The sequence below is a fragment of the Vipera berus genome (assembly GCF_964194415.1).
Source record: "Vipera berus genome assembly, chromosome: 1".
NCBI lineage: Eukaryota > Metazoa > Chordata > Lepidosauria > Squamata > Viperidae > Vipera > Vipera berus.
Genome location: NC_138202.1, coordinates 341987952 through 342011317, shown reverse-complemented (window position 1 = coordinate 342011317; position 23366 = coordinate 341987952). Strand labels below are relative to the sequence as shown.

General features: G+C 41.0%; 1 protein-coding gene across 7 annotated transcripts in view; it reads left to right on the top strand.

Annotated features, from left to right (window-relative positions):
* RFFL (ring finger and FYVE like domain containing E3 ubiquitin protein ligase) overlaps positions 1–19700 on the top strand; it is a 54772-nt gene extending 35072 nt beyond the window's left edge. For 3 of the 7 annotated variants that reach the window (XM_081330223.1, XM_081330222.1, XM_081330221.1), the window contains exons 2-8: positions 379–563; positions 2928–3101; positions 8092–8478; positions 10375–10458; positions 12004–12211; positions 12883–12906; positions 19099–19700. In XM_081330223.1, coding sequence (XP_081186349.1) covers positions 384–563; positions 2928–3101; positions 8092–8478; positions 10375–10458; positions 12004–12211; positions 12883–12906; positions 19099–19289 — 1248 coding nt within the window. In that variant the 5' untranslated portion in view covers positions 379–383 and the 3' untranslated portion in view covers positions 19290–19700. Of the gene's footprint in view, positions 1–378; positions 564–2927; positions 3102–8091; positions 8479–10374; positions 10459–12003; positions 12719–12882; positions 12907–19098 lie in introns of those variants that run through there. The other 4 variants (XM_081330227.1, XM_081330226.1, XM_081330225.1 and 1 more) reach the window with 2 other exon arrangements.
* The last annotated feature ends 3666 nt before the right edge of the window (positions 19701–23366 follow it).

The following is a 23366-nucleotide window of genomic DNA, read 5'->3' as shown; positions in this document are numbered from 1 at the left end:
CTGTAAAAAACATATTCCCCCATTTAGAAAACTAGAAGTATAGGGAGGTGATCCAGGATAGTTTACTTGTGAACAGCCTAGCTTTAGATCCTCCTTCTCTGTCTCTCTCTTTTCTCTTTTTCTCTTTCTCTCTCTCTTGTGTGAGTGAGTGATAATAAGGACTAGTTCCTAATGAGTCTGATCAGTTTTGTCATGCTGTGAAATGAGATAATTTACCAGAATCATCTCTGTAAAAGGAGAATTTGTCTCTTTAAATCCCGGAAAACACCTTATTCTGTGCCTTGGTTGTCTAGCTTCTTGCTTTCTAAGGTCTTATTTCAAGCCAAGAAAACTGGCTTCTTTTATCCTGTTGACTGACTTTTTTTGAAAAATTCACAGCTATCATGTGGGCTGCATGTTGCAACTGGTTTTGCCTGAATGGACAGCCTGAAGACATGCCACACTGTCCGCAGCCAGGAACTCGAGCATACTCCAATGCTGCCTACAACTCCTTCCCATCTCCCACAGCTTCAGAGCAGAGTTGCAAAGCCTGTGGGGTGCATTTCAGCAGCTCCTTCCTTAAGGTGAGTGATGGGAACCTTTGGGACTAATTATTGGAAGAAGGCCTCCTTTCAGCCTTATTTTAGTATATGTAGCACTCAGCACTCATATGATTTAAAACCCTTACATCAGATTGTGGAACAGAGCAAGCTGCAAAGTAGAGAAGTTGGCGGCTTCTTTTTAAAAGAAAAGTTTGAGCTGCATCTAATAAGATTTGAAGATTAAATCAGAGATTTGGGACTCCCAAATTGCAATCTGAGTTGGTCATGCTATTTGGCACTGATGGGAATAGTTCACAAGGGTAGAGGACCCAATTCCTACTGTTGCTTTTAATGTTGGTATGTGTAGCTTCATGGACATTAAAAGCATAAAATCCTAGAATTTAAAATCATTGCGGAGAACATCTAGTCCATCCCCCTGCCCAGTGGAAGATCTGCCAAAATATTTTGGGCAGATGGTTACCTAGCATCTGTTTGAAGGCTTCCAATGAGAGAAAGCATAAACTACCATATGCCCTGTTCCACTGGTTGATAGCTCTCACTCAGGAAATTCTTCCCAATATCTAAATTTACTTCATGCACTTTCCAGGGACATACCACCCTTAGTCAGACCAATAGCCACGCTTAGACACTGAGTAGTGCCGACAGACCAGAGTGAAAACTAAATCTGACTTAATTTATATTGAACACTAAATTAAATATTGTCAATAATTTGATTGACTGATAATGAGCCATCACGTCATTTTTGATTCCTAGCAACCACATGGATAGATCTACTCCATGGCAATCTGCCTAATCTGTTCTTTCAAGTCTCCCAATTGTGCACTCCTCGTCACTTAATTGAGTCCATCCACCTTCCTTTTGCTCCTCTGCTCTCCTCTTCTCTTTCCTTCCACCTTTCATTTTTAGATTACAGCTTTTATCTTACTTTATCTCTAGGGAAACAGAGAGCGCTGATAAAAGTTGAAATAAAAACAGCATAGAGGGCTCTTAGATTGCCTATTCCTTCTTGATGGGTCATTGTTAATCTATATTACGGTAGAGGCGTATATCATAGTAAATATGGAAGCAACTCCCCCTTGAGCTTCGGATGGCCCCGGATCTCCGGTCCTTTCGCCGCGGCCTCAAAACACTCCTTTTCCATCAGGCTGGCCTGGACTGACAGGGATTTTAATTATGTTTTTAATTTTTAACTTAATTTTAATTTATTCTACTGGGGCTATTAATTTAATTTCCTTTTAACTTTTGTATTTATTGTATGTTATTGTTGTTAGCCGCCCTGAGTCCTTCGGGAGATAGGGCGGCATATAAGTCCCAATAAATAAATAAATAAATAAATAAATAAATAAATAAATAAATAAATAAATAAATAAATAAATAAATAAGCACTACTACTTCAAAACACAAGGTGTATTGTGATCTTCCAAAGGGAACCAAACCCAGATAAATTCTGCAAACCTTTGCATTCTTATGTATTTATGCACCCTCACCTCCAAGATATAATGAACATTTTGTCATAACTTCTGGTTATTAAATTTATTTGCTGTCCATTTCGTGATATGAGGCGAGTCTGAGCTGAGCTGAGTCTCAGCTGATCTGAGACAAACTAATTTTGTGTCTGAGAAGAAAAGTATGAGGGCTCCCCTGTTGCTGTTGTGAGGTAAGGCCTACAGCAGCAATGGTTCTCAAACATTTTATCTTGGGACCCCTTTACATTCTTAAGAATGATTGAGGACCCAAAGAGCTTTGCTTTATCTGAGTTATATCTATCAATATCTACTAGTTAAGAAATCAAAAGTGGGAAATACTAAAAACATTTATTTGAGATCACAGACCCCTGAAAGGCTCTTGAGGTCTCCCAGGTGTCCCCCACATTTTGAGAACCACTGGTCTCCAGGAGTGTTTCTCAAATTTGGCAACTTTAAAATGCACAGCTGGGGAATTCTGGGATTTGAAATCTTAAGGTTGCAAAGATTGGGAAATATTAGTCTATAAGGTGAATTACAAGCCCAGCTGATACTTTGTCCTCGTTTCTCTAGGCTTTTGTAACAAAATGTTCCTATGCTTTGCTGATCAAATTTGTCTCCTGCTTTGTGAACTTGTGGGCAGACAGCCCTTTCTTTGGGAAATGACACTAATCTAGAGCTCAAATGATGTTGGTAGATTGCTTTGAATGGGTGAAAGAATTTTGCTGTAGTTCCATCTCCTTAGGTGAGATTACTCCTTAGCAAGAGTATTGTCCATAAAAATACATCTAGAAGTTGAGTAATAGAATAACCTCAGGCACCTATTTTTTATTGCCTTGATGTCCCTAAAGGCAAAGGCAAAAGCTGGATTTTCTAGCTATCCTTGACGTGTACTAAATTCTTATGCATCTGATCACTCCAGAACCAACAGGGTCCCGTGGAACAAGACACAATCCACATTCTTCTCCCAAGAGATACGTATTTCAACTGTTTTCTCATCTCTTCTGGGAAGTCCTTCCATGAAGTGGCAAAAATCCAAGTTTTTAGTTTCTCAGCAAAAGTCTCTGACGTGCTGCATGTTCCCAGACAAAACATGGTGAGCAAAAGGAGGAGGTGGATGTTTGAATGGGCATATGACCTTTTGATCATTCCACCCCCCTCCCCACCCCCCCAAAAGGATTGGGACTGACTTCAGCAACTGATAGCTTGCCAACTGCCAGGGGTCCCAGTGCCTTATTACAGCCTCTTGTTTGTTTCTTGGATTTATCGTCTGCTGTTTGTTCAGGACCTCAAGAACTCCTTTCTCCATTTTCTTCATCCCAACCCTAAGTAGATTGGTTTGAGAGGGAGTGATTGCCCCATGGTCACTTAGTGAACCTCTGTAGCTATGAACCTTTGGGCTTCCCTGGTGCCAGTACAATATCTTAACCACTATGCCCCATAGCCTCTCTTGCCTGGTGTTCTAGACGGCATCAGGCCAGCTAGACGTTGATGCTGCCACCAAGATCACAGGAACTGCAATAAATGGATTACTTGGATTAAATAGACCCTTGATATGATTCAGTTGGGCTCCTACAGTCACCATTTAAATTTCCTGCAGCTATACTAATCTACTGTTGCTTAAGGCTTTGCAGAAATTTAAAGGAAGAGCTAAACCTCTGCCTTTTAGTGGTATTTGAAATGTTGCCATTTTACAGAGACAAGCTCCACTAATAGTGCCAGCAGAAGACACCATGTAAATAAAAACTGATGCTTTTCAAGTTAGTACTTTTGATGGTCTACATTAGAGTAATTAGAAAATGGTTTTTCTAATAATCTAAGAGTTGATTGTTCATATATTGTAAGAGCTTATTCCTCAAAATGTGATCAGGGCAAAATTATGACTCCTTTGACTGATTACATGTAGTCCTTACGACCACAACTAGGATCACAATTTCTGTTGCTAAGCAAGGCAGTTGTTAATTGAGTTATGGCCAATTTTACCACCTTTTGTTAAGGTACCACGATTGTTAAGCTGATTACTGCATTTGTAAGTGAATCACATAGCCATTAAGCAAATCTGACTTTTCCCATTGGTTTTGCTTGTCACAAGGCAGCTGTGAAGGACTCAAATGTTGTTGACATGATCCTGGGACAGGGATGTCAAACTCACAACGTCACGTGATGTGTCGTGACGTATTGTGACTTTTTTCCCATGCCAATGCTGGGCTTAGCATGGTTTCGGCATGATGCATCCAGCCCATGGGCCGGCAGTCTGACACCCTTATCCTAGCACATTGCAACTGTCATAAATACATGCCAATTGTCAAGCACCCAAATTTTGATCATGTGACAGTGGGGATGCTTAACAGGTGTAAGACCAGGTCTCCCAATGATGTACTCATTGTGAATTAATCAAGGTTTTAAACTAGGTTGATCAAATAATAGATCTATGTTTGCTTGTATAAAGTCCAAGGAAATCATAAAAGTTGATCCATTTTAGGTTTGACTCTATGTTTACATGTTATATTTGTCAGTGACACTAACATTAACAATCAGTTTTTTATGCATGACTCATATCCTGAAGTGGTCAGTAACTCCAAAAGCGCTATGAACTTAAATTTAGATTTAGTCTGCTTTAATGAACCGAAGAAGCTTGGACCTACTGAAAAAGATGAGGACTGGAACAACTCTGTAGGAGTTAAACTTGCAGTAAGCAAGACCGAATTATAAGCCGTACTGTGGTTTGCAACTGACTTGTTTATTTTCTTATATTAATTGTGTAAAGCCAAGATCTGAAATGGAGTTTACCCTCTTAGCAGCCTGCTTTTCAAAATTTGCTTCAGTTTGCAAAGGTTAACAAGAAGGGACAATCTTTTTGTCTTGACATGAGCTTTTAATTTTCAAAAGCTTCCCTGGGAGAGAAGTTTTAACTCTTCACTGCATTTAATTCAGAAGCCACATGTTTACTCTAGGGAGTGCCTACTCTACACACTAAGTTTGAATAGGTTTAAAACAGTTTTTTTTTCCAAACTTGGCAACATTATGTTGGCAGGAGAATTCTGGAAATTCGGCCTATAAGACTCTGATCTGGGGTTGGGGGCATGTATGGATTTATTATCAATAGGGTACTATAGTTAAATTGGATTAATACTGCCATGGCATATGCCTTGAGTGGAGGAATGGGCTTTGAAATGGCACATAGAGTCAAAGTCCACACATCTTAAAGTTGTCAAGTTTGAAAAATACTGTTTTAAAGCGTTACTATTAGCTCTAGATTATGGATGATTTAAGGTGAGCTCAGTGTAAAAGCGTATAAAGGCATGCCATTGGTCGTTAGTTGTGGCATAGTTATAATTTAACATAAGGTGGATTGACATGATATATGAGCAAAGCCTGTGTACTTTCTGTATCTTGGGGTTTAATCTCAAGTTAGGAAATCATAACAGGTTCCAGTTGATTTATTTTAATTTTGTAAAAGATTTCATATGTGACAGAAAGCAAAAAAATAAAAGAGAGAGAAATATAATTCCTTCCTCCTTTTAGACAAGTCCGGATGTGTTGCAATTCTCTAGAGGAGGCGGTTTCCCTCCTTTGTTTATCTGTCACTTGTATTGATGCATCTACATAGCAGGTCTTGGACATCATGATAGCAAATGCCAGAAGGAAATCATTCACTCTGATGACAGGATTTATCTTTATTTATCAGGTCTAGTTTCTTCATAAGGTATGATAACAGGGATTAATTAGTATGGCTGTGAATATAATTTACTGAGTTTAAGTTAGTTTTGACTCCTCTGGAGCAAACATTATGCATGACCTGAGTCCTGTTTCAACTGACAAGGAACATAATTTTCTCATTTGCATGAGAAGAGGTTCAAGCAGAAAGACGTTGCTTGCTAGTTCTTTAATCAAAGCACTGAACCCTGATGGTTTGCTTAGGGAAACATGTGGGATAACCTTTGGTTAATTTCCCATGTTCTTAAATTGGGAAAAACTTGGCCCAAAGTGACCAGAACTTTCTTGGGAATGACATAATTACCCTAATTTTTTCAGGCTATGTTTGTTTTTGGAAGATTTCTTTTTTTAATTATTTGTTAAACTTGCTTATCGCCTATCACACTGTGGGGCTACTCTAGGCAGTGTGCAACAGTAAAACCGGAGAAATGAAAAGAAGTGTAAACGTAACAGTAGCAAAGTAATGGAACAATAGAATAAACCATGAAAAAGAGAACAATGAGAACATAGCTAAATGGGGAAAAAAAGATGGCAGGAGGGGGCAAGTGGGGTCTGCTATCAATCTAGTAGCCACCTTCAGTGGTATTTCCCCCATTTGGGTCCCCAGTGGGGAATTTTTTTTAATTGAAAATGCTTTTATGGATCTAGGGCAGGGGTGTCACACTGCCAGCCCACGGGCCGGTTGCATCATATGGAGACCACGCCCACCCACCACAGCTCCAGCAATGCAAATATCGTCACGATACGTTGTGACATGTCACGTGACGTGGCGAGTTTGCCACCTATGATCTAGGGCAGGGGTAGGCAACCTCGGCTCTTTTATGACTCATGGACTTCAACTCCCAGAATTCCTGAGTCAGCATAGCTGACTCAGGAATTCTGGGAGTTGAGGTCCATGAGTCATAAAAGAGCCGAGGTTGCCTACCCCTGATCTAGGGGAACAACACTTTTTGATTGCTTTGTGCTCCTGATGAATCAAGTGCTTAATGCAGAGCCTCTTACCAAAATTTACATCTTGTTTCAGGAGGGACATGGCGATTATACCCATGACGCTCTCTGGCACTGCTTTGCACTAGAACTAAAGCCCACACTTTGGCAGTTGAAAAATTTGCAAGTGTTCAAATTTGGCAAAGAGTTCTAGACTGCATGAAACTTTTGCATAGTCATTATGATCACCCTTGAACCTGTTTACGTTAGGCACTGAGTGGAAAGTTATAATAGCCATGTGCCCTGTACAGTACGTGAGGTAGAGCACGGGTCTCCACACTTGGCAACTTTAAGACTTGTGGACTTCAACTCCCAGCATGGCTGGCTGAGGAATTCTGGAAATTGAAGCCCAGATGTCTTAAAGTTGGCAAATTTGGAGACTTCTGAAGTAGAGGATGGGCCAGTAGTAGAATAAACACCTGAGGAAGGAGTTTGATGGAAGGCAGGCAACAAGATACCAGAAAGAGAAGCTGGAGAGAATTTATGCAAAATAGCAGGAATGTGCATTGGACATTTAATGAGTTATAATAATTAAATAAAAATAACATTACATAAAACAAAAATAAGAGAGGATAAGTAATATTGTCAAGCTCCCAAAGTATCCTTGAGAAGAGGGTCATTATGGCAAGTGTGGACACTTTTATGGACGTGGCAAGTTTGTTTGCTGTCGTAAAAAAACCAGTAATGGAATCCCACGCGTTAACTGAATTCCAACCCATATATAGTGATAAATATATCTCAGTAAATAGCCTGCCAATTTGTTTTTTCAGTGTCAGTGTTCCATTGCTGTTTCTGCCTGATCACTGGTCTTTTGTCTATTGCCCTGCTGTGCTGACCCATTCCTCTTCCTTTTGCCTTTTCTTTATGTTCTCTCTCCTCATTCTTCTGCTTGCCCTTCAAGCCGTAGCCAATAGAGTCTTGAGAGCTATGGTTTGAGCAGAGTTTATTCCACTTTTGATTTAGCTGTACATTTCTGCAGTTGAATCTAATATTGGCGTTCAGTTCTGAGGTGCTAAATGTTCCATGAGGATATATTTTCAGATAGCAGCAATAAACGATGTTTACCGGCTAACAGAGTAGCTAGACTGGAAAATTGAGCAGGCCTCCCCGCACCTTTCTTGCTTCACAGAAGGTGGTGCTGTGAAACTGGCTTCTCATGACTTAAATCACGCCAAACCAGAATGTGGGAATGTGATGTTTTTCTTTGGGGATTGATGGGAAGATGGTTAGCTTGCCTGCATGTTTCTGATGATTGACACGTCACATGCCCTCGATGTTCACATGGACAGTGTCAAGAGAGAATGCAAACAAGTCTTCTGTGCTGTGGTTTCTCTGCTCAAAAGTCCCCTGATGTTCTTTCTCCTTTTCCCCCTTCTGAGCAGCGTGTCTGCCTGGACTGCAAAAAGAACTTCTGCCCTTCCTGTTCACACCAGCCTGAGAGTGGTCCCTGCCTCTGCCACCTCTGTGAGCGATTCCGAGCTACAGCTTTTCAGCGGGAAGAACTCATCAAAATGAAAGTGAAGGACTTGCGAGATTACCTGGAACTCCGGGAGATCTCCACGGAGATGTGCCGTGAAAAAGATGAGCTGGTGTACTTGATCATCAGTCAGCAGCCCTTGCATCCCCAAAGGGAGAGGGCCCCCCGGGTTCCTCACCCACCACCAGTTTCTGTTGCCCAGGAGGAGTATACAACTGTGCCAGTTTCACTGGATTATTCTCCTGAGCAAATTTCCACCAACCCTGCCTTGCAGACTGAGGAGCCTCCACAGGTATGGATGCCTCTGCTACCCTGCTCCAGGTACCAGGGTTCTTATTTAGATGCCTTGGCACAAGATCCTGTTGGCTGCTGTTGTCCGATGTGAAGATGTTGCTTGAGTATGGAGTTTGAAAAAGAAAAGGGCTTATATAATATAGTGGGAGAGGAAAATAGATAGCGGAACGTGCACTTTGTGGGCAGAACCCCCAAGTTCAGTCTCCTGCCATCTTCAATTAAAAGAAGAGTAATTTATAAGAGACATTTGCTGTAACCCTGGAATACGTTAGATAGTTTTTTAAATTTTGAAATGCTCTTAAAATAGGTTGGGTCAGGGTCTTCAATTTAGCCAAGTTTCTCTGATCCCAGTTGGCTTAGCCACTACCTCCTTCCTGTTCTTAGAGCTGAGAGACTGGGAAAGGGTCTGTTGTGTCTACTTTTCGTTTTAAAAGAATTAGTAATAGCAGGAATATGGGAAGCCCATAAAGGGACGTGGTGGCTCAGTGGGTTAGGACGCTGAGCTTGTCAATCAGAAGGTTGGCAGTTTGGCGGGTAGAATCCCGAGTGCGGCGTAACAGAGTGAGCGCCTGTTACTCGTCCCAGCTTCTGCCAACCTAGCAGTTTGAAAGCACGTAAAAAATGCAAGTAGAAAAATAGGGACCACTACGGTGGTAACAGCGTTCCGTGCGCCTTTGGCGTCCAGTCATGCTGGCCACATGACCACGGAGACATCCTCGGGCAAGTGCTGGCTCTTTGGCTTTGAAACGGAGATGAGCACTGGCCCCTAGAGTCGGAAACGACTAGCACACATGTGCGGGGGAACCTTTACCTTTACCTATGGGAAGCCCAGCACTTCAGTATTGTGTGGATTCTGTCTCCCCCACCCCATCCTGTTCTTGATTATACTCCCTAAGATTTTTTACACTTCTAAGAGAAAATAATGCAAACTCATCCCCCATCCTGGGGTTTTAGAAGCTTATGAAGAAATTATGTTTCTGCCCAGTGTTTAGTCTTGACGGAGAATATTTGTGTTTGCGTCATTTGCCCCATAAAATATCTGTCCACTTTTTATGGGTTTGTTATTATGAAGACCCATTGCCAATAGAAGGGGAGAGGCTTGCACTCAACTTGGAGCTTCCTCACAGAAGTCCTTTAACTTCCCTTTTACTTTTCCAGAAAGTAGATTACATAAAAGTTAATCTTCCTATGCCAAATGCAGGAAGGCAATTACAACCTTTATGATTAAAGATGTCCTCCTCCATTTGCCCAGCTGATGACAAAGTTTCTCACATTCTGCAACTCCTCCTGTCCTCCCAATTTTTGTTAATTCTGTTCTAACCTTGCTGGACTTCATGGCAGCTTTTTTGTGGCTTGAACATACTCGTGGCTGGATGCTTTCAGTCAGGGAATCCTAACTAGATAAGTCTTCATTCTTCTCAGACCTCGGTGTGGAAAATGCATGGCCACCTTCCAGAGAGAGGGCATATGTGGGGCTTTGGTATTGTGTCATAAAAATGCCTTGCATTCTCCATGATGTCACGTTGTGTCACAATGGAAGGCAGCAGAGCAGAGCCAGGCCTTCATAGCACTTCTCTTGCTAGCTCCCTATAGCTCCATCATGACTGTCCTGGCTCTGCTTCCTTGGAGATACCACCCAAGGGCTTTCCTACCTGAGCCAAGGCAGTCCTAACAGGGCTTAGCCAACAGCAAGGTGAGGATCTCAACCTAAAGCAAAATTCCTCGTCCAGTTTTGAAGTACCGATGATGGTCTGGCTTCTCGCCATTGGCTGCACATTTTCTTGGGCTCTTGATGATCCCTTCAGTGAGCAAGTGAAAGCTAGCTGAAGGAAAACCTCTCCCAAGCCTCCTCTCCAAACTTTCTGAACAATTCAGTTACACTTTTTCTTCTTAGGCAAATGGGCACGTGCTGCCGAGCCAGGACGATATGGCAGAAGTTGAGAATGCAGTGCAAAACCTGCCTGAGGAAGAGACACAGGTAAGGGAAGGTCACTGCCTGCTTTTCAGGGATTAGAGGCTGAAAAGGGGAAGGCTGTATCTTGCAATGGCTGATACAGTCTGAGTCAACATTTAGTGCTAACAGTGGTATCAGAAACGGATGAAGTCCTTTATGTGCTGAGAATGCTATGGAAATAACTGCATGCTTTGAAATGAAAAGACGTGCAATTCTGTAATGGATTTGGAGCTGGAAGACCGGTAAGAGAGAATATTTGTACCTCAGGGTTGAACGGTGGGGTCCTTGGTGCTCTCTGAGCTTGGTTGCTTTCTTGCAAACTTTTCATTACCAAACTAGCTAACGACTTCAGGGTCAGCTTAGAGCTGGAGGAGGTGAGATGTGCTCTGACCATAAGATTCTTTTCTGTGGCTTTAAAAAAACCCTTAGCTGCTTAATTTTGCAATCTTCCTCCCCATTTACTGAACCCCCAGAATGGAGCATATTCTCTGCTGCTCTGATTTCAAAATGTCAGGTGAGATGTGTGTCTGTTTACAGACACAGATCTTTGTATAAATTGTACTTTTTTAGCCAGTATTGACCCTCAAAGCAAGTAAAATTTTACCATGTGATAGAACAACATGGGATTTTGTGTTTTTGATTTATTTATCAATCTTCTAGGCCACTCAACTCTAAAATGACTTTGTGGGGGTGGGTGGGTGGGACTTCACAAAATTACACCATACATAAAACGTTAACCATCTGAGGGAACAACAAACCTTCCTTGAAGTCCATCCCTCCCCCCACCCAATCGTCTGAACCAAAGGCCTGGGAAAAATGTTTTTTTAAAAAAAGGAAGTTGGGAAAGGTATGGCACATATAAATCTTCAGATGGATGCTGTTCTAAATCCAGGAGCAGTGACAAAAAAGTCTTGCATCCCGCGTCCCATTAGATGATGTTGCACTATCTACAGGCAGTCCTCAAGTTACAACAACTGAGCCAAAAATTTATGTTGTTAAGTCAAACATTTGTTAAGTGAGTTTTATGACCTTCCTTGCCACAGTTGATATGTGAATCATTGTAGCTGTTAATTTAGTAATATGGTTGTTAAGTGAATCTGGCTTCCCCATTGGCTTTGCTTGTCAGAACGTCACAAAAGGGGATCGCATGACCCCAGGACACTGCAACAGCCATATGAGTCAGTTGTCAAGCATCTGAATTTTGATCATGTGACAATGGGGATGCTGCAATGATTGTGTGAAAAATGGTCATAAGTCACTTCTTTCAGTGCTGTTGTAACTTTGAACAGTCACTAAATGAAGTGTTGTAAGTTGAGGGCTACCTGTATTGGAGTTGCTGATTTTGTTGGGACATGAAAGCTTGGATGTCCTTGTGGGAAATGGGCAAGCCCTCATTTGTGGCTATTGAGCACAATGAAGAAGTTGTTATTATGGCTTACTGTTGTAGCTTTATTATTTTTTTCTCTTGTAGCTTTTAATTTTTTTTTTAATTCAGAAAGTTGTGTTTAACTTTGGTCTCGCTTGCTTGATTTCCGTCCTGTTGTGAATGTTTCGTTTGTTCTATTTCAGTCCACTGATTCAGAAGATAACCTAGTTACGGGACGGAGGGCATCCCTCTCTGACCTAACAAGTGTGAGAGATATTGATGCCCTCTCAGTAAGGCAGTTGAAAGAGATCCTGGCTCGCAACTTTGTTAACTACAAGGGCTGTTGTGAGAAATGGGAGCTAATGGAGAGGGTGACCCGCCTTTACAAAGAGAAGGACCTCCAGCAGCTGGGTAAGAAATTCCTCCCCTCCATTGTTTTTAATCTGTATATATTAATGATGGTGACATGGGATTATGTGGAGTTTAAAATTACAGCGGGCCTATGGAGGAAGCAGTTCCTTTGGATGATTTGTGTTCATTGACATGGAGAGAGCATTGGCACTAGATCAATAGCTATGTTTATACAACATGCTTAACCAGATCAAGTAATCTGGCAGATGCTTTTGTACGTATGCTAGATTTAAATCTGATAAGCTTGGTTAATATTAACCTTCAACAGGTGTTCACGGCATAAAACTCCTGCTTTTGTAATTTAACTTAATAATTTAAGTATAGTGGAAAATCAGAAAAAGAATTAATTTCATTGTTCAGGTTGAGGCTCTGGAATGAATGCAACCAGTGCTTCTTTGAGTTCTGGCGATATTTTACTCCATTGCCATTGCCTCTTAACCAAACAGAATGGTAATGGTTTATTTTTCCTCTGACTGTCACAAATACAATAATAAACTGTGTTCTCCTTCTCCCATGTAATGCATCTTTTATCTTTTATCCAATCCCTTAAAAAAATGGAAAGTTAGAAAGTAGGATGATGGTTGGAAAATAAGATGGTGGTCCATTAATTTACCTTGCATTCTATGGCAAATATCTCAAGCTCACACTTTTTTTTCCCTTTTCTTACTCAGTTTCAGATACTGATGATCAAACTGGTAAGCATGTTCTTTTTTGTCTTCTCAACATTGTAGGGCTGCAACTATTTAAATAAGAACAATTACCGTCTTTCAGGAAAATTGGTAGTCTTAAATCGATGTAATTTGGTTTCTTTATTTGAGCCAATAAATGTATGTATGCTTTAGTGTTGTGCTGCTACCAAAACAAACACACACACACACACACACACACACACACACACACACACACACACGTCGTCATGTAAATGCATTTTATGTACATTAATATTGTGTACTTTGGTGTTAGGGGAATGTAAAACCATAGACAAAGTATTTCATGAAAGCTCCAGAAATTACTTTAGACATGCCACTTTTTCTCTGCATCTGAAGAGGTTCAAAATTATAGGACAAATGCACAGGGATTTGTATAATAGCATTTTAGGCAGGAGAAAAAAACAAATGCATGGTGCACCTAGCACGGAACCATAGATTAACAGGCTGGTTTTCTACAGCATAGTAAGCTTAAAAAAATCCAACTGTATGAACTGTAGATCGATGGAACAGATTGCCGCATGAAGTTATGAGTTCTCTTGTGCTAGCTAGAGGTTATCAAAGAGAGGCTGAAGGATCATCTGTCAGGAATCCAGAGGTTTGAACTAGACTTCCATCGTACATGATTTTATGAACTTTATCAAAATCAACTGTAATGGAGCTTACTATGCTACATGAGTTCAAGGTCTTAGTGATAGTGATGGTGTTTAAGTCCTTACATGGCATGGGTCCGGAATACCTCGGGGACCACCTGCTGCCGGCGTCAACTCCCCTCCGCCCCGTGCGTTCCCACAGAGAGGGCCTCCTCAGGGTGCCTCCAGTCAGAGAATGTCGGTTGGTGGCCCCCAGGGGGAGGGCCTTCTCTGTGGGCGCTCCGGCTTTGTGGAACCAGCTGCCGGTTGAGCTCCGGATGGCACCGGATCTCCGCTCCTTCCGGCGCGGGTTAAAGACCCATTTATTTGAACAAGCTGGCCTGGCCTGATGGGGAATCACTTAGGGTTTTAATATTTATATATATATATTATTGTTTTTATTGTGGGCAATAATTTAATTCTTTTTTAACTTTTGTACTTTTGTAGTTTTAAGATATGCCCTGTTCACCGCCCTGAGTCCTTCGGGAGAAGGGCGGTATAAAAATTTAATTAAATAAATAAATAAATAAATAAAATCTACAGTAAACACGGTGAAGCATTTCTTATATACTCAGCCCACATGTTTCCCAGTTTCCTGGGTATATGGCCTATATTCAAGAACCGTGCCATGGTCTTGAAACTGTTGCAGAATGTGGAGAAAGTCACAAGTGTGGCAGCTTTTTTTTTTTTTTAAAAGAGAGAAATACATGGAAAAGGAGAGGCATTGTGTCATAAAGATGCCTATCTACCTTACTCATCTTTGGTCTTAAGGGGAAAAGACATGCTGAGGAGCAGGAGAAGATAACTGGAAAATAAAGGAAGCGGACAGAAACTTCTTTTTTTTTCACCAAAAGATTTTTTTCTTTATTATTAAAGAGTTTTACAAAAACAAAATTTTACAATATATCCCCAAATCCCTCCCACCCCAAACCCACCCACTTTCCCCCCCCCCACTTCCCAGAGCTAAATACAGGATTATAGTTACAATAATCATATTCTAAATAAAAATTATGCATAATATACAATTAACCAAATTCATAATGCGCTTTAACTCTCTTTTAACATAACTACAAACAACGTACCAATAACAATATCCCACTAAAATCTACTCATAAGCTAAATGGTACTTTTTGGTCCCATATTTGTTTTGAATATAATTTATCCATCTCCTCCAAACTGAAATATATCTTTCCTGTGAATGATCCTTCAGATAAGCAGAAATCTTAGACATTTCTGCAAGATTCGAAACTTTAAACACCCATTCTTCTACAGTGGGCAAACTATCCTTCTTCCAATATTGTCCCACCAGTAACCGTGCTGCCGTTATCATGTTCAACATCAAGTTAGTTTCTTTAACATCACAATCTACAACAATGCCCAATAAAAACAATTGCGGGGAGAACTTTATCTTTCTCTTAAAAATCTTTTGAATGTTCCACCAAATTTTAATCCAAAAAGCTTTTATATTTCTACAAGTCCACCACATGTGAAAATAGGTAGCTTCTAAACTACCACACCTCCAGCATTTAGACTGTACATTAGGATACATATTGGACAGCTTCTTGGGATCCAGATGCCATCTATAAAACATTTTATAAAAATTTTCTCTTAAATTTTGAGCCTGGGTAAATTTAACATTTCTGACCCAAATTATCTCCCAGGTGTCCAGCGAAATTGGTTCCTGAATATTTTGTGCCCACTTTATCATGCAGTCTTTAACCAATTCCGTTTCCGAATCCAATTTAATTAAAGCATTATATATCCTCTTTATATGTGCACAATTTGAATCTCTAATTTGCTTTACTAAATTTTGATCTGTAGTTGTGATGCCAACCTTTTGATCTGACTTCCACCTAGCTTTCAATTGGGTATATTGAAACCAAGAGTAACTTATGTTTTCTTGTCTTAACTCCTCTACTGGTTTGAGTTGCCAATCATTCCCTTGCAATCTAAGTAGTTCCTTATAAGAAACCATATCCATACTCACTCCCATAGATACGCCCTCTATCGTGTGTCCAGGAATTCCCCAAATCGGTATTTTATAATTTAACTTATAATAATACTTTTTCCAGACACGCAATAAAGCACTTCTAAGAATAAATAAAAATAAATAAAATATGGGATTTAAAAGCCCTGTCTACCTTCTTATCATAAAGCAAATATGCATGCCATCCATATACCAAATCCCATCCCTCAAGATGAAGTATTCTCTTGTTAGTTAGATTAAGCCAATCACTAACCCAGGTCAAGGCAACCGCATCATAATACAATTTCAAATTCGGCGCCTTGAGTCCCCCTCTTTCCCTGGCATCTTGTAAAATCTTGAATTTAACTCTTGGTTTTTTCCCCGCCCAGATAAATTCGTTAATACCCTTCTGCCATTGATCAAGGTTGGCATCCTTTTTCAATATAGGTATCATCTGAAACAGAAAGAGAAACTTTGGTAGAACATTCATTTTAACAACTGCAATTCTTCCCAGTAATGGTAATTGTAATTTTTTCCAATTATTTAAGTCCCTTTGTACCTTCAACCATAGTGTTTCATAATTATTCTTATACAATTTTACATTTGAGGCTGCAATATATACTCCTAGATATTTAACCTTCTTCACTATTTCAAAACCTGTTAATTTAGATAACATATCCCTTTCACTCATAGATAAATTCTTGGATAGTATCTTAGTCTTATTACTATTCACCTTAAACCCAGAAACCTTACCATACTGAGTTATAATTTCCATCAAGTCTATAACCGACTGTAACGGTTGGGATACTGTCACAACCAAGTCATCAGCAAAAGCTCTCAATATATACCGTATATACTTGAGTATAAGCCGAATTTTTCAGCCCACTTTTTGGGCTGAAAAATTCCACTTCGGCTTATACTCCAGTCAACAAAAAAAACTTACCGAGGACTTGTGCGCGGCCGAGGCTTTGGTGCTTCCGGGATCGCGCGCACCTCTCCCAAGCCACCGCCGTCCGAGACCTGCAGGTCTCCGTTCCTCCGCGCCCTGCCTGCCTGCTTCTTTCAGCTGTCTGCCCATCAGCTGTCCATAGGGATGCTGCAAAGCTCTCCTTCTCTAGGCCTTGGACTCCCTCCTGGCTGAAGAGTAGATGAACCAAGCCAGCAAGGAGACAAAATGTTTCTGCAGCTGTTTTTCCTCTGAAGGTTTTTTTGTTTTTTTTTTTAAAGTAATCTCCGAAGGTTATGCCAGAAAATGGAGGACGCTGGGTCTTTGCAAGCTTTAGCTGTCTGCCTGGCTGCCTGAAGGCCGCCCTTTTCAGGCAGTCTGACAGACAGCTAAAACTTGCAAAGACCCAGCGTCCTCCATTTTCTGGCACAACTTTTAGGGATTTATTATTATTATTCCTACTACTACTATTACTACTACTACTACTTCAGGAGTAAAAAGTTGCAGAAAAAATTCTCTCCTTACTAGCTTAGTTCCTCTACTCTTCCATCTGGAGCCAAGGTAAGATTTTAAAAAGGGATATTGGTTGGAAGGCAGAGGGAGAGTTTAGTTTTAGCATCTAAAAAAAGGGGGGGGGGGAAATCAGCGAGTACATCCCAACCAGCTTTTTATGTTTTTGTTATTGAAGAAATATGGGGGAGGGGGAGGGGTTCTGGGGTGGGTTGGGGAGGGGATAATATTGTAACTTCAATAAAAATTTTCAATAAAAAAAAAAGAAATATGGCTTTCTGGGGGAAGGTGGGGAGGGCGTTAAGGAAGGAAAGGGTTTTTGGAAGCTCGTCCTGAAGCTGCCTTTTGTGCAAGGGGCCTTTTCTCAAAGCCTAGAGAGGCAGCTTTGTTGCCTCCCCGTAGACAGCTGATGGGCGAACACCAAAAGCTCCAAAAGGCTAGGGAACTAGTCCCAGAACACCTTGGTAGGAGGAAGGGCAGAGGCAGAATTGGGAAAGAGGTAAGACAGGGTTTTCCTTCCCAGATGTTTCTCTTTGGCAAGACAGCCAGCTGTGCTGAAGCCCAGTATCTGGGGGTGGGGGAGACCTGAGGCAGGCGGGCTGGTGCTTGCATTAGGCCTCCCAGGATCCCAGAGGCTTGCAGAGCGCGGATCCAGCCTCCGAGGCATGCAGAACGGCGGATCGGCTTATACTCGAGTCAACAACTTTTCCCAGTTTTTGGGGGTGAAATTGGGGGTCTCGGCTTATACTCGAGTCGGCTTATACTCAAGTATATACGGTAATCATTCTGTTTTATTTTAATTCCCTTTATCAAAGAGGACTCTCGAATTTTAATTAGTAAAATCTCTAATGTTAAAACAAACAATAATGGTGATAGGGGGCAACCTTGTCTTGTACCTTTTTCAATTTTAAAAGTCTCTGTTAATCCCCCATTATATCAGAGGCCTCAAAGAGAATCCTAAAGAAAATCTGGAATGGGAAATAGCCCAAGCAGTGGCTCCTGTTTTGAAATGGGAACCTGAAGAACTACTTAAGGAAATGGATAAGACATTTATTTATTTATTTATTTATTTTAATTCCATTTATATCCCGCCCTTCTCCGAAGACTCAGGGTGGCTTACAAGCTTAGCAGTAGCCTTCATTCTATGTATATGCCTGCTTATTAGGGCTTCCCCCCCCCAAGCGGCATTATTACAAAGTCAGCTTATTGCCCCCAACAATCTGGGTCCTCATTTTACCTACCTCGGAAGGATGGAAGGCTGAGTCAACCTTGAGCCTGGTGGGACTCGAACCTGCACTAATTGCAGGCAGCTGGTGTTACTTAAGGAGGCATTAGCCCACTGCTCCACCAAGCAGGGTTAACTCCTGGATTGCTAGGCAAAAAAGTCTACCTAGAGATGTAGTGATTTATTTTTCCAGGAGATCAACCAGAAATTCTATTATCCAGGCTTTTTATCAGGAAAAATTTCAGATTGCAGGCCAAGATATTATGATTTTAAAGGAGATACCTTCAAAAATTCTTAGAAAGAGGAAAGATTTTGCCTTTTTGTCTGATGAAGCGGACAGAAACTTCTGAGTTGGTAGCATGCAATCTTTTCTAAAGCAGTAGGTAGAGACACAGTATGGCATCACAAGCAGGGTGCACTTTATTACCTTGAGTTTTGACGTTTTAAGTCAGACATGTCAAACACAAGGCCCGGGGGCCGGATCTGGCCCGCAAAGTGGTTTCATGCGGCCCGCGAAGCCATCCTGGAAACAGTGAGGGAATGGCCCCCACTGCCTTGGCCCTGGCCCAGAGACCCTCCTTCTGCCAGAGACCCCCAGATCTGTCCCACTCCTGCCCAGGCCCCCATAGGCACCCTTGATGCGAACGATGTAGAGCTGGCCACGCCCACCCAGTGCGCCATATGCACTCTAGCCATGCCCACCCAGCAGGCCACGCCCACCCTGGCCATACCCACCCAGCCCCTTGAGGGCAACCGCAATGCTGATGTGGCCCTCAATGAAATTGAGTTTGACACTCCTGTTTTAAGTGAATTAAACCCAGCACTCCTTTACTTGTTTTGCTTCCTGTCAGAATTTTGTCTCCCATGCTAACCCCCCCCCCCTCTTTTCTTGTTGTTCTAGCTCCATCTGGTAATGCGACCCTCCCTGGTTCTGAAGAAAATCTCTGCAAAATCTGTATGGACTCTATCATTGACTGTGTCCTGTTGGAGTGTGGCCACATGGTGACTTGCACAAAATGTGGGAAACGTATGAACGAGTGTCCCATCTGCCGGCAATATGTGATAAGAGCTGTCCACGTTTTCAGGACTTAAGAGCACAGGAAGCAGGACTAATATTCTTCCACTGTGACAGAGAGCACCAGTCCCAGCAACCTAGGCCCCGCTCTTAAGAAGCCCACAGATGATAGGTGAGATGAAGGATGGAGGGCTGCGAAGACTTCAGCTGTGATTGGCTGCATACCCCGACTAATACTGTGCATTATACCACAGTGCCTGGAGAGCTGGACATCCTCAGTAGATCTAGAAAGCAACATGCCTTTTCTTTCTTTGTCTGCTTTTGACAGGGCACAAAAAAACTCTTGAGGCTCTTCCCCTCTGGAGTAAATAAACAAGGTGATCTAAAGAGGAAGAGAGATTTGCTTCTCTCAATTCTCCTTTCTCTTTGACTAAATCCTTGAAGGGGAGAGTATATATTCCTTTTTTTTATACATTTTTTTTTAAAAACTTTGGCTAGCCTTGCGGGTCAGGCTGAAAGTTGTCTCTTCTATGGCCTTGGATTCTTGTACAGAGTAAATCTGTGTCCTACCACAGTGGCCATGGTGATATATCTACAGGTGAATAGGGCTGTAGGCGAGGAGAGGATTTACAAGGATGGAGATGAAGTTTTGCCAGATTTGTAGTGAATGAGTATCTCAGGGATACTTTCTGTGTTTTTGTTTGTTTGTAATTTTGTCATGATCAAAATGCGGTGGCCTTCAAGAAAATTAAGTTGCCTTATAATTGATTTGTTTTGTATTATCATTGGGGAAAACCCCTACATTTGTTCTGGATTTTGCTTATGGAGTTAGCGTTTGGGGCAATAAGGAGGAACCAGTTGTGTTTTTAAAGGCCGTTGTCAGATCGTAAACTACATTAGGGCCTGTCCTCGGCAAAGGATCCTCCTCATTTCATTCTTTTGTTAGCATTTGTTGCCTTTCAGATATAGTATTTCATACCAAGATGAACAGATGTCCAGATTGCTTTCTGTAGAAGTTCAACGACTTGATTTTTTGAAGTATGTATTTTGCCTTTATTGGCATTTCATTTGCTTCTATTGTTAAAAAAATCTTCTGTTCTTTAATCACTCAGTGAAACACTGAAGTGAAGAAATTGGATACCTGAGGTCAGAATGGATCTTTTCATTAGCAGAGGGGAGGCTGTTGTAGATGGAGGGTCTTTTGCCACGTTCCTCTGAAACCATTGTTGGGTGACTACACAAAAGTGTTTAGCTATCAGACTGCAGTTCATGAATTCCCATGAATCTTGAACTGAATCCTACTTTTACAACTGATGGAGACGACTGTTTTGGGAAGAACCATGGAAAAAGGTAATCAGTAATTCTAAAAAATGGTCGGGAAGAAATTAGGGGGAACCATTTAGTTGTTTACGTACTGTCTTCTTCCAAGGGCATTTCAGAAAGACACGTTTTTCTCTCCATGTTGTATGAAAGCCTTAAGAAACGTGACACTTTCATATCAGCTGCTTCCTTCACTATTGTGTCTTAATTCCCACTCAGCCAAAGTGCTCTCTCAAATTCTGGCTGTTTCCCAAATTGCTAAATGCCTTGCAAGTTGAAGATGCCTTAATTTGCCTTAATCCAACAGTACACAATCTGATTCCTCCAGATGTTTTGTACTGCAATTCTTTTAGCCTTAGCAGCAAGGGAACTGTATTTCAGAACATAGGAAGTGCACTATCCCTGCCTTAAGTTCTGAGATGTGTGTAAAATAAGAGGAACATAGGCAGTTTGCTTATAGGTTGCATCGATGGATATAGATAGGTTTTATTGTGTAAAGGTTGCATAACAAATCTTCCCTTCCCTTCTCCCGCTGAATTCCACAGGTGTTCAAGAGAAAGGTTCTTTTTAGAAATCAGTTGGCACATGTAGCATATATTACGTTCTCCTTTGTAATGATTTCCAAAGATCTAGCCTCAAAATTGCACTATTGGGCACGGCACTATCACAAATGCCTGGCACATTAGCCCTGGTCCTTGTTAACCTCTGTTCCGCCTGATTTTTTGGAAAACACTTTTGATAACAATTTGCAAGATATAATCCCTATATGTATATCTGTATCCTGTGCAACTATTATCCAATTGTGGATAGTAAAACAGTTTTTTTGGGGGGGGGCTTTGGTGCATTTCTAAAGAACATGGATTGGTTCTATATAAAGCCAATGTTGGGAACAATTTGTAACCCATTTCTTGGGGGTGGTGGTTGATAGAGGGAATTTTTTTTTCATGTAGGAAATCTTAAAACTTCAGTTAATGTTAGAAATGCTGTTTTGCTCTTAAATTTCATTTTCCCCTCTTTGGAAGGACTTTTTTTCATTTTACATTCCAACAAGGGGCATGTAAATGAATAAAGGAGCATATATAGGTAGTGAACAATTGTGAACAACACTTCTTGATCATGCATAAAAGAAAATTGCTGGTACGGGTAATAGTTGGGGAAGAAGAGGTAGGAAACTGAAGAAGGAAAATACCCAACTCTACTTGTTGTAAAATTCAGTGTGAACTGGGGTGGTGACTTGACGAGTTACACATGGCTGCTCTTCCCAAAGCTTTGGGCTACTCTGATCTTCCCCACTCATGAAAAAAAAGACTTGGGATGGCAAGTGTTCCAATAATGGGTAAAACAAGTAGCTTGTTTCTTTCTTTCTTGGTATAACTTGTGCAATGAAGTTCCCACTGCCACCCTATTTTGATTCAAAATTTGGTATTTTCCATGACTGTGATTTGAATTTTGGTGAAGTGAAACCTTCTCCATAGTGATGCTGCTTTGTGAGTAACAGACTGCTGCTGCTGCTACACTAAGCTGTGGAGGATTTCTGTTGTTCTGCCAGAAAAAAATAATATAGCAATGTATGCTTGTCTGAACAGTGGGAAAGTTAATTTTGACTGTGAGAAAACTGTGTTTCAACAGGTCTCACTAGCACAGAGTCCTGCTTTATAATTTTATAATAAAATGGAAACATGTTATTAAATTACGCTCCTCTTTTCTTTTTAACAAAACGAGTTACTTGATATTTGACAAAATATTGTTTAGGCTGATAATGAAAACTGGAAACCTATCCTTTTGTCTGACTATGTCTTGATGGTATAACAGTTTGAACCAGAGCCTGTTGTGTTTGCAGTGTAAATGAAACTCCAAGGAGCATTGAACATTCCACTTACCTGTTCCTTCCACTATTGCAATGAGCAATTTAAAATTCTCCTTGGTCATTTTTCCTTCTTGAGGTTATAGTACCATCTCACGCTTGTGACCCTCAATTGAAAAGCTAAACCTTGTTTTGAGTTCCATTACTTATGACACAATGCTCAAAACACTATGGAATGAAATGCTCCATTTTGTCCTAAATTTGGAGGAAAAAAATTACCAGTGTTTGGTTTTCAGTTCAGAAGATTTCGCAACTCCTACAAAACATTTCAGTTTTAATTATCGGTGTGTATGACTGCTGAATGTGAACTTCCATGAAAAATGTTAAAGTAATCTGTCCCACTGCTTAAGGGCTCTCAAGTCAGGAAATTCTTCTTTATTTTGACTTCGGCTCTCCCTCTGAAATCTTCCATTCATTGGTTTTTGTGCTAGCCATTTGGAGCTCCACAAAATAAACCCACACACAATATTGTGAGACTGGTATCATGTCTCCCTTTACTCTTCTCCTCTTTAGGTTGAACATACCCAGTTCCTGTAAACATTCTTCACTGGATTTAGCTTCCAAGACCATTATCTCAGTTGCTTTTCTCTGCACCATTTCAGTTTCTCAATATCCTTCTTGGATTATAATAGAATTCAGTGCAGTATTTCAGGTGTGGTCTCACCAATGCAGCATCAAGTAGAGTACTCATGTCCAGTGATTTTGACACTGTACTTCTGAGGATGAAGCCCAAATGTGTATTAGCGCTTTCAGCAGCTAAACACACTGCTGTTGGCTCTTGTTTAGCCTGTTGTCTACCAGGACTCCGAGACCCTTCTCACAAGTACTACTGCTGAACCAGGTACCAGCTATTTCGTACCTGTGCATGTGTTTTTCCTAAGTCTAGAACCCTACACAGATAGCCCTCACTTAACCCATGCGTTCAGTGACCATTTGAAGTTATGATTGTGCCAAACAAATGGTAGTTACA